The sequence below is a fragment of the Puccinia triticina genome, chromosome 5A, assembly GCF_026914185.1.
Source record: "Puccinia triticina chromosome 5A, complete sequence".
NCBI lineage: Eukaryota > Fungi > Basidiomycota > Pucciniomycetes > Pucciniales > Pucciniaceae > Puccinia > Puccinia triticina.
Genome location: NC_070562.1, coordinates 5,236,095 through 5,246,891, shown reverse-complemented (window position 1 = coordinate 5,246,891; position 10,797 = coordinate 5,236,095). Strand labels below are relative to the sequence as shown.

The window sequence follows — 10,797 nt, the reverse complement described above, 5'->3', positions numbered from 1 at the left end:
CGGTGACAGGTTAGCTCTCACAAACTTCACGCTACTTAGTAAACCTATCCCCCTCCGTGTAGCCACTAATGGCCCCCCTCGTTTCATTACAGCAAAGGGAAAGCTAACTTTCCCGGGGGCCAGTTCAATCCCTACACTGATTGATGAAGTACTGTACTGCCCTGATGCGGCGCACACGCTCATTTCACCGGCAGCTCTACGATTGGCCGGCTTTTCCCTCTCTTTTCATGCTGACTCTTTTTACATCTCTTGTGGTCGTCATTTCTAGACTCGCTCAACCCTTGACCCCATTTCTAGGAAGTGGGATCTCCCGGCTCCGCTACATTCCTTTGTTTCCACTCACTCTTCCGTAGCTGCCCCCCCTGTTGTTCCTACGGCCAAAGCCATTGTATCTCAAACAAATTCTGTCGTTACTCAAAATGTCACTCGTTCTCTGCCCGTTGTTCTGCCCTCTTCACCTGTTGCATCTACCGTCTGTACGCAAGCTTGTTCTTCATTGCCAATTGTATCGCCTGTGGATGTCTCTGCTGTAACCGTGAAGAAAGATTTTGTTCCTTTTGAATATTCTGTCCCTGTTGCAACGACCCGACCTTTTGAAATGCCACATTTAACTGCGGATGAATCTTTAATCCTGCACGTCCATAGACGATTTGGACATGCAAGTCTCAGGACTATCCAACAAATGATGGCCCTTGGTGTGGCCTTAGGCCTCCCTAAGACACTCCCCTGAGGTGACATTCAGTGTCCCTCCTGCATGATCTCTAAAAGTGTAAACCGGAACACCTTGACTTCAGATCGTCGTGATTTCCAGACCATGGATGCGTGGAACGTCGACTTGGTTGGCCCGTTCGAGCTCCCGGCACTCGGCGGCGGCTTATATGTTTTAACTATCCGGGATATTGGGTCCGGTTACGCAGAAGTAAAAGTTCTGATCAAGAAAAGTGAAGCTTGCGGAGTGCTCCAAGATACTATCTTACACCTTGAGCGCCGTACAGGTCGTTGTTTGAAAATTCTACGTTCCGATAATGGCAGTGAATTCAACAGCAAAATCTTGGGGGATTTCTTGGCAGCAAAGGGAATCACCACTGAAAGATCTGTCGCGTACCACCATTACCAGAACGGCACCATTGAGCAATTTAATTGTACTCTTCAAGATATGGGCAGCACCATTCTATTGGACAGCACGCTCCCCAAGGAATTCTGGGGCTGGGCTTTCGTATGGGCCTGTTATACGCTCAACCGTATTCCTAACGCGGCCAGTGGAGAGATGACACCTTTCAAGCGTTTTTTCGGTATAAAACCAAACGTGGATCGCCTCCGGCCGTTTGGTTCTTTGGCTTTCGTCCACGTGCCTGCCGAGAAACGGCGAAAACTGGACGATCGAGCGCTACGCGGTTATGCCGTTTTTTACCTCCCTGAATCAAAAGGGTGGGGTTTTTGGGTTCCTGATCTCGGATCTTATTGCCATTTGGCGGTTGCTACTTTTCCTGATTTTCCTAGCTCTATCTTGTCATCACCAAGTTTCTCATTTGCCAACACCCTAGTTTTACAACTGGGTTGATTTGAAGACGAGGAGCTTGTTCAATCACAAGACGACATGGTCGACTTCATCTGTAACTCCGTCCCGGAAATCTTAGATGCATTGGTTCCTACTACATTTAAACAAGCAACAAAGGATGTTGACAGTACAAAATGGCTCGCTGCCATCCAAGAAGAACTGTCCAACCTTCATCGACTAGGCGTTTGGTCAATCAAACCGGTTCCAAAGGGTACTAAGATACTGCGGGCTAAGTGGGTATTTGCTAGGAAACTTTCTGCAACTGGCGTCGTACTCCAGTTCAAAGCTCGGTATGTGGCGAAGGGTTTCGCGCAGGTGGAAGGGGAACACTTCAACGGCACTTTTGCGCCCACTGCAACTTTTGTTTCTATGCGCCTTGTGTTATCAATTGCAGCCATGAATGGTTGGCCTGTCCACACTTTTGATTTTGTGGCCGCCTACCTAAACTCTCCTATAGATGAAGAAGTTTGGGTCGCCCCTCCTGATGGCCTCGACGTTGCCGCTGGCCACGCCTGCCTGCTCCACAAAGCTCTCTATGGTACTCGTCAGGCGGCGCGCTGTTGGTGGCAGCATTTGTCGGCGACTCTTGGCAAACTTGGATATGAAAGTTCCCAGTTTGATAACAGCGTCTATGTGCTTCGCAAACGGGATGGCCCTTCTGTAGTATGGATACACGTGGACGATGGGATCGTCACTGGGTCTTCCTCTCAGATCCTGCGGGACCTGGAGCTAGCTCTGTCGGATAGTTTACAAATTAAGTGGTCTTCTTCGCTCTCTGACATCGTCGGGCTCAATGTAGCTCGCGATTCATCTGGATTCAGTCTCGGCCAACCTAAGCTCGTGTCTAAATTACTTTCTTTACACTGGGACGGCGCTAGTCATGCCAAGACACCTCTCCCGGTAGGAAACTTGCCATTGTCCTGCACGGACGGCCCTGGACTAGACTCATCCAAGTATCTTTCCATTCTTGGATTCTTGAGTTATCTCTCCGCTGGGTCACGTCCAGATATCACTTTTGGTGTGAATTTTTTATCACGTTTCTCCAAGTGTCCTGGTACCAAGCACTGGAAATGTCTACGGCACCTTGTGAATTATGTGGCGGCAACTAGAGACCAGAAGTTGTTACTCAAGCCAAATACCGCTAGCCCACGTCTTGTATGCTTCGCGGACGCAAATTGGGGGGGAGAATTTTCCCGCTCCAACTACGGAATTCTGGTTTTGTTTCATGGTTCCCCCATACACTGGGTGGCGCGTCGACTGGCTACCATAGCGTCTTTGACTGCACATGCTGAATATATGGCCCTGGGCCATGGTACGAAACAATTGCTTTGGATACGCCATCTAATTACGGATATGACTGGTTCTGAAACTACGGGTCACTTACTCTGCAACAATCAGGCAGCTGTAAAAATCTTCTTGGACGAGGCATCTAACAAACGTACCCGTCACACCGATCGCAAGTTCTACATTACAAATCAGGCGCTCTTTTGCAAACAGGTAACTCTCTCCTGGGTCAACACTAAGAACCAGTTTGCGGATATTTTCACAAAAAATCTGCCACCTTTGACTCACCAATACCAAGTGCGGGTGGCTATCGGAGCGGTCTCGTCAAGTGGGGGGGTGTTGTAGTATGATACGTAATATGCCATTACGTGACATCCTACATGTCCAGGGTAAGTCATATGTCATGACTTACCATAGACATGGGACTTTCCCATGTTTCCTCGACTAGACAGCTTTTCCTCTATTTAAATACATATTACATAATAGCATGTATATATAGAGCTTATGTTTCCTCAGTTGTTGTATTTAAATTCAATTCATTTTTCCGTTGTTCATTTCTCTCAAAATATATTCTCTCAGTGTCAGGCTCTATTAAACATTAGCACTATTCACGTAATAAATCTATGACCATGGTGAGAGATATACATCAGCATACTTTCCCAGCCAAATTGGCTGGCACAATGGGATAAACTTTATTTCAATCTTGCTGATGTTTAGCTTACGTGAACAGTGCTATTGTCCCATCGCAGCCGTTTCAGTGTTTGTGTCATTCCAGGTATATATATTATATGTGCCCCGTCGCGAGAAATGGGACAATGCTGTCTGGGTGGGGAAGTCTGATTCGTCCTCTGGCTCAGCTCGGATGAAGCGGGCCGTATTGAGAAGTGCCTGCGCAGTCAAGTTATGCTATGTAACCTCTCTAGAGACTAGATAAACGCCTTTGTGGAAGTCGGAAGCTTAACCCCAGCCCCCTTCACTTCCTTGTTTCCAATTGCAAGGCCCATTTCCCTATATCAGAGATCTTAAATTCACCATCATTCTTTTCTTGAGTATTCGTGCCCTTACTGAAAAAGGCAGTCATGCTTTTTCTACAAATTCTCGCCATAGTTGAGCTTACTTAACATCGTTTCTTTACGACTTGTGAGATGAATGGCTGAAATATAACTGAGTGTATTTGCAGACTTGTACCATCATCGGGCCAACCTTCTCGATTCCCACCGAAACATCGGCTGCAAATTTCGCAAGCGAAGAAGCCAATCTAGCAGCCTCGCGCGCCGAAATTGATCATACGACTTTCCCGGAAATCGCGCCCAACCGTGCATCCACCAGTCAAGCAACCGTTCATGAAGAGCTCGGCTTGCAATCCTCTGACTCTGCATCTGAATCTGATGGTATCATCGAGCAGGGTAAAGCAAAAGAATTGAAAGTGCACCTGCCTGAAGAAGTTGATGCGATGATCACGGCAGCCCTCAAACATCAAAAGCACGCATTGCGCGTTCGATTTCTCTATGCAGCATCGACTGTTCCCGCTGCCATCAAAATTGCTTTGATTCTTTGTAGATGCAATCCTAGCGAACCAAAACTCATGCTTCTTTACGTGTTTATTGTTTGGATGATTGTTTATGGCCCGTGGTTCCCCTCATCCAAGTTTGCTATGCTTTGATGGTAAAACAGGACTGTCTTGTGAAGTAACTGAAGCCATTTCAAATCAAACTTTTGATAAAATTGATTTTGTCCTTCCCAGGCTTGTAGCTCTCAGACTCTACCCCATTCCATCTGACTGTTTTTCTTTTGGATTTGTCTGTTTAAGGCGCCTACCAAACTTAAACACTTTTTCAGAATGATTGAATAAAATTTTAACAACATTTTTTAGACTGTACACAATCCCCCCTATTGTTTCCTTGCCTGTAAAAAACAACAATATGTGTAAAGTTGAGTAAAGTCTTCAAGCTTATCATGTAGGGATGTGATAGAGAAGATACATAGATTCACTACAAGGAAAAATCAACTTTCAACAGGTTAATTTCTAGTGTAAAAGTCTTTTGGACTCTTCACTGAACTATTGGGAGGGCCCGGGGCAGTACATGCAAGGCTCTGAAGCCGTATTTTCTATGTCCAACATGTCTTTTGGATTGTGCTAGTTGATAGAGAGAGACAAATTGGGTTCTCTCTGTACATACTACAGACAATCAAGAGATTTCAAGAAAATAAAGAGAGAAAAAAAAAAGAAAACTCACCTAGTGAATAGAGAGAGATAGATTGGTTTCTCTACCAACTAGGACAAGAGGGAGAGGAGTGATCAGTACTTTGTTGTGCATTCTGTGATTATGTAATATTGTGTCTGTTCTTGTCAAACATCACAGAAATTGGGGGATTCAGTCTCCCCCCCTTCAGGGTGCAGACACGTTGGGTTCAGGTTGAAAAACAGCGCCCAAACCCAAACCAACTTTTAGCACAGGTTGGGGAACATTTGAAAATATGCTACCCAAACCCAACCCAGCATCATACTATTTGGGGTTGGGTTGGGCTGGTTTGGGTCTTGGGTCAACTCAACCTATTAGGCGCCAAAAATCCCCAACTTGACTGTTGGAGGCGTTATAGTTGGGTTGCAGGCTGACCCAATTAGAAAATAGGCTGCCCAAACCCAACCCAACAATTTTAAAAGTTGGGTTGGGTTGGGTTTGGTTCATGTAATTTTCTTCAAGAATGTGCCCAAACCTGCCCCAAAACCCAATGGGTCTTGGGTTGGTTTTGGGAACCCATTTACACCCTGACCCCACCCCCCCCTATGAAAAAATGCAAATAATGTGAAGTTTCAAGCTCCAGACCTGTGGACAAGAGGCAAAGTGGGCTTGGTTTTAAACCTAACCAAAAAAGGGAGAGGGCCCAGTGGTCAGTGACCTCTCCTCAAGACAATGCATATGCATTTGTTCTAGGCAGATGAAAAAGCTTTATGCTGACTTCACCGCTCCAAACAGCCACGTCAGCAATCAAAAAAGAGGCAACTCAGACCAAGCACAACAAACAACCTTCAAGGTTATTTTTTGGCTGGTTCCCCTATAGCAACAGACAGTTGGCTGACAGATTGGTTTTCAACTGCAGCACAAACAGACCCAAAGAAACCCCAGGACAACCCGGCTCCAGCCTCAGAGGACGCATTGCCCAGGCACTGACTGGAGATAAGATCGCCATCTGCGGAGTCCCACTGGATAGGAGTAACTTACAAGTTCATGACTGAACACAGGACGTAGCACAAGCAGTTCACTATTCCAGTGCAACGGCGAACCATAAGGCTAAACCTAGGATCTAGCCAAATGTGAGACCGATAGCGTCCCAGACGCTAATGCAAAAGCAGACCATGGTTCTAACTCATATGGCTGTGATTCAATAGAATTCTTGGCCCCTTCCCTTTTCATTCTCCCAAAAGAATTAGCTGCGCAACAGCTATTGCCTTAAATCTCATTCATACTCTTTCAAACCAGGAGACGGACTTTGAATTGCTCCTAGGTGCTTTGCAGTCTTTTTTTCATTCATTGTAACTAGGCACAACTCATAGCTAACTAGCAATATGAATACTAGTTGCCTCATTTCTTTTAAATAATGGGGATAGACCACCTAAATCTTGAAATGTGGAGAGATTGGGGAGTGAAAAAAGAGAAGGTGTGGCAATGGTGGGCTGTCATGCTAAACTACGCTATTTTAGCCCTAAAGTTTAGCGTAGCGGCAAAAAGCGCCGGCCTTTTTTGAATAGTGTTAGCGCGCTGTTAGCGCCGCTACGCTGCGCCTATTTTCAGCGGCGCTAACAGCACGCCAATTTGTTTAGCGTTAGTGATCCGCTCCAGCCGCTACCTTGCGGCGCGCTAAGGCGCTTTTAGCAGAAAAAATGCATTTTTTGCCGCAAAAAGCGCTGTAGCGCAGCGTAGCGCGCGCTCTTTAGCGTCCTGCGTGCTTAGGGTTAGCGCAATTGCGCGCATCTACGCTGACGCTACACTAAAAGCTAAAATAGCTTTGCACCCTGTGTGCGTAGCATTAGCGCAGATGCGCGCGATTGCGCTAACGCTACGCCAAAAAATAGTGTATTGGCGCTGCGCTAAGCTACGCTAACAGATATGGTTAGCGTAGCTGAACCACTGTTGGGTGTGGGTCTAAATTTCAGAAAGTTGGGGGGCTCCAGGGTTCTGTTTGATCCACATGTAGCTGTTTTTGCTGCTTCTCCTCAGGACTCAAGACCATCCCAGAGGTTGTTCATTCAGAAAAGCATTGTCAGATAAACTAACATTGAGACAATTTTGGGTGATTGTTGGTTGGTTTCTGTTGGCCAATTTTGAGAAGCAGTGTATCATAGTCACCAATTGACATCCAACATATCAACAGTTTTTCTATACATAATATTACTCAACAATAGCAACAAAAAACACATTTGGAATGATAACTATGTAGCCCTTGTAAAGTTGTGCGTGTGACGGTGATAATAGTTTCCGTCCATAGCATAATTGTAGAAATAAATGGGCACGAGACATCTCTCGTCAGTGGAGGACTTCCCGTCGGCATTTAGAGAGCTCTAAATGCCTCTCTAATTCCTAAATTAAGACACCTACCAAAACCACGAACAGCACACATGAGAGCAACAAACTACAGGCTTAAGAAAACATTTTCCTTGATCCTGAAAATTAAGAGTTGGGTTGTGTAAATTGAGATCTGGGAGGCTCCCAGACTCGACGGGAAGTCCTCCAGTATCTGCCGGATGGCTTCCTATCCAGTGTCGAGATGTGGGACCTAGATTCCTTGTAGAGCCTTCATGAGGGCATAATTCCCCTCTCCGAATCCACCCTCTATGTAGTCGTCTCCTACCTGTTCTGTGCGCACTGGATGTCGGTTGATCAGCGTCCAACGTCCTTTTGCTCCGATAATTATAAGTCTCTAGCCGGTTGCTTTGCTATCAACGGTATTGCAATTTGCAGGCCGAGCTGAAATCGAGAGAGAGAAAGCTCCGAGCTGGGCGCAAACAGGCAAAGATAATACCGGCCGGGAAGTCGCTCGGTCTCGGAGCCTAGAGACTGATCAAGTGGAAATAAGCATTACGTACGTACGCCATCTTCCTCTGATATATACAAATAAGTTGCTCACCCTGCCTTGTTGATTGACAGAGGGAGAATGTTTCTGTCTTCCTACGTAAATACTAAAAAAGGCCTTGAAATCTTCCTATGACAGTCAGTGTGCGTGGGCTTGGTGATGACCGCAAGGTGGCTAGCCTTTGCTAGCCTTGGCTTATGGCTAGACTGCCGATGCCGATGGTTTTCTCTTGTTTGGTTATAGGACTATGCAAATGAATGTTTACGATTCCCTTCATGGGTGATTGCGAACTGATCTACAACCTCTTACAGCAATATTCCCATGTCGAGCAGCTTGCCCTTTTGCCCCTAAGTGCACACGTCATAGCACTAGCTTACAGTCTGTATCGGCTCACGTCAATTGGGCCGTTGTTGCGGGATGGGTGCAAGGTGTGCCTAGCCGGATGCAGTGAGGATCAATGAGTTGCGTTGGAGGCATCAGGAAGGAAGCAGAAGAGGGTGACTGGAGATGAGTTTTTTGAGTTGCTAATTATGTCCATAGCGATAAAACTGGCGATGCTGATGACTTGGTTACTGTACTGCAAGCCAGTCGTCTGGGAGGTATGGCTTTCTGGGGTTTCTGCTGGCGGGTGCTATGTGCTTATGGGGGTTGCTAAGCAGCGACCCTCTTCTTGCCGGCCTCTCCAACCCCATTCCCCCAGAACATCACTCCTTTTCATCACCAACCACCCCAATCGCCCCCAGCACACCCTCAGCCCACCCCCTCCCCAGCCATCTCTTCTTCCGTCCTCCCTATCTATCTATCTATCCTTCCCTCATTAATCATCTCCTCTCTCACGATTCTACGAGCAAGACTGAAACTCACAAGCAGACCATGTCCCTGAAGGCTGAAATCGAAACCTGGGCAGCTGCTCTAGAACTTTACGACCAGCAAGCCTTCGACGAAGCCCTAGCGGCATTCGAGGTAGATCCACTTCATCATCCGTCTTCTCAAGGGCCTATGAACAACAAAAGCTGAGGGTTCTATGTATTCTTTGTGTGTCACCAAAATAGGACATTGCAGACTCCTCCAAGATCCTCTTCAACATCGGCCTGATCTATGCCACCTTGGGTGAACATGAGGTGGCTATCGAGAACTTCAGGACGGCCACCAGTCTCGATCAATATCTTGCAGTTGCTTACTTCCAGTGCGGAGTCAGCAACTTCCTCCTCGGCATGTACGAGGAAGCCGTCAAAGACTTCGAAGATGCCCTTATGGCATGTCTTCCTCTCCCCTTATACATCTCAAGCATATTTCCTGATGGTCTCTGGTCTTTCTCTTTTAGTATCTAAGGGGCAATTTGACGATAGACTATTCCCAACTTGGACTGAAATTCAGGCTGTATTCATGCGAGATTTTATTCAATAAAGGACTCAGCCTAATCTATCAAGTCTGTAATGTTTCGCTTTTATGCCCTTGGAGGGCCTTTGTGACTGACTTGGTACTTGCTTGTGCTGACAGGGAGCCGAGGCGGAAGGTATGATAGATCTTCAGGAAGCACGCAAGGAGAAGCAGACGGCGGAGCACTCGGTCATAGATGATGCAATTGCAGACCGCGCGGAGGGCTATACGGTGTTCTCGATTCCAGTGGGAGTCCTGTACCGGCCAGCGTCGAGCAAGGTGAAGAACCTGGCCTCGAAGAACTATTTAGGACAGGCAAAGCTGGTCGCTGCGACGGATGCGTCGGAGACGTTTGTGGGCTTCACAGGCTCGGCGCGAGCGGCAGCGAAGACGAGCACCGGGCCTGTAGCATCTGTGCCGATGCCCGGCAGTCCTCCTGGTCCATCTGGGATAGTCCGACGAGGCACGACGGCGGCGCGGATCGAAGGCACGGTCACTGGTCGGCCGGCGCCCGCCAACGACCTCCGACGTCGGCCCAGCGAGAACACCGCGACGGTCAATCCTACCCGGCTCAATCGGAGCGCCACCGCCAGCTCGGGCTCCCGTGCGGGAAGACTGCCGACGATGGCCGAAAAACGCGAGCCCGATGACCGGCCACGGTACGGCTCCCGCGCACGAGGCTCCGCCGGAACCGAATCGTATGAAGACTATGAGGACCCCAACGAGCCTTATCCCTCTCGTGGTGGACCTTCTGAAGACCGGATGACCAACTGGGCCCGCAACGTCAGCGTCTCGGGTTCCTCCACCGGCCGTAGTCGCACAGGCCCCCCCATACGAAGACCCCCGCCTAGTAATAGTCCCTACGACGATCGTGATGGCAGTGAGGCGGATTATCCCGAAACTGTCATGAGCGGCGGGTACGCCGAGATGACGAAGATCCGAGTCAAACTACATCACGGATCAGACACACGAGGAATGGTAATTCACAACTCCCTTCTTCCTTCCTCCAAATAAATAAATAAGTAAAACCTGACTCTCGATGATGTGCTTCTGTAGGCGGTCTCGACAGAAATGCAATTCGAAGATTTCTTGGGGAAAGTGACCAAGAAGTTTTCATTAAGAGCGGGCCGAGTCTCGATGAAATATAAAGATGAGGAAGGCTCGATGGTGTCGATTCTGGACGATGATGATTGGGAGTCTGCGGTTGAGACCGCGAGAGCTTATGCCAAAGGCCGCGCCGAAGGAAAGGTGGAGATCTGGGTCGAAGATACTGGCTTTCTTTGACCCCCTTTCTCCCCCTCTGTTTTTCTCCCTTGTTGTAGAATTCTCTTCTTTTTTTTCCCCTTATATGTACTCTTTTATGTACCATCAACTGCCATCATTACTACTTGCATCGACTCTTCCCTCCTCAATCTTTGCTCCTTCGTTCTCGTCCCAGGATGGTGATGATCGTCATGACTGGCCCTCTCTCCCTCTCTCCCACCTGCCTCTCCTTTTTCTTA

The 10,797-nt window shown here is 47.8% G+C and overlaps 2 protein-coding genes across 2 annotated transcripts; both read left to right on the top strand.

Annotated features, from left to right (window-relative positions):
- Positions 1-3,921: 3,921 nt before the first annotated feature.
- Positions 3,922-4,414, top strand: PtA15_5A631 (uncharacterized protein; the record flags this gene model as incomplete). Its single annotated transcript, XM_053169413.1, has 3 exons — positions 3,922-3,948; positions 4,023-4,337; positions 4,403-4,414. The coding sequence occupies 3 exons, from the start codon at positions 3,922-3,924 to the stop codon at positions 4,412-4,414; spliced, it is 354 nt and encodes a 117-aa protein (XP_053020612.1).
- A 4,134-nt stretch (positions 4,415-8,548) lies between these two features.
- On the top strand, positions 8,549-10,579 carry PtA15_5A630 (uncharacterized protein; the record flags this gene model as incomplete). Its single annotated transcript, XM_053169412.1, has 5 exons — positions 8,549-8,878; positions 8,968-9,171; positions 9,240-9,344; positions 9,416-10,273; positions 10,352-10,579. 5 exons carry the CDS (start codon positions 8,549-8,551, stop codon positions 10,577-10,579), a joined length of 1,725 nt encoding a protein of 574 aa, XP_053020611.1.
- Between the last annotated feature and the right edge of the window lie 218 nt (positions 10,580-10,797).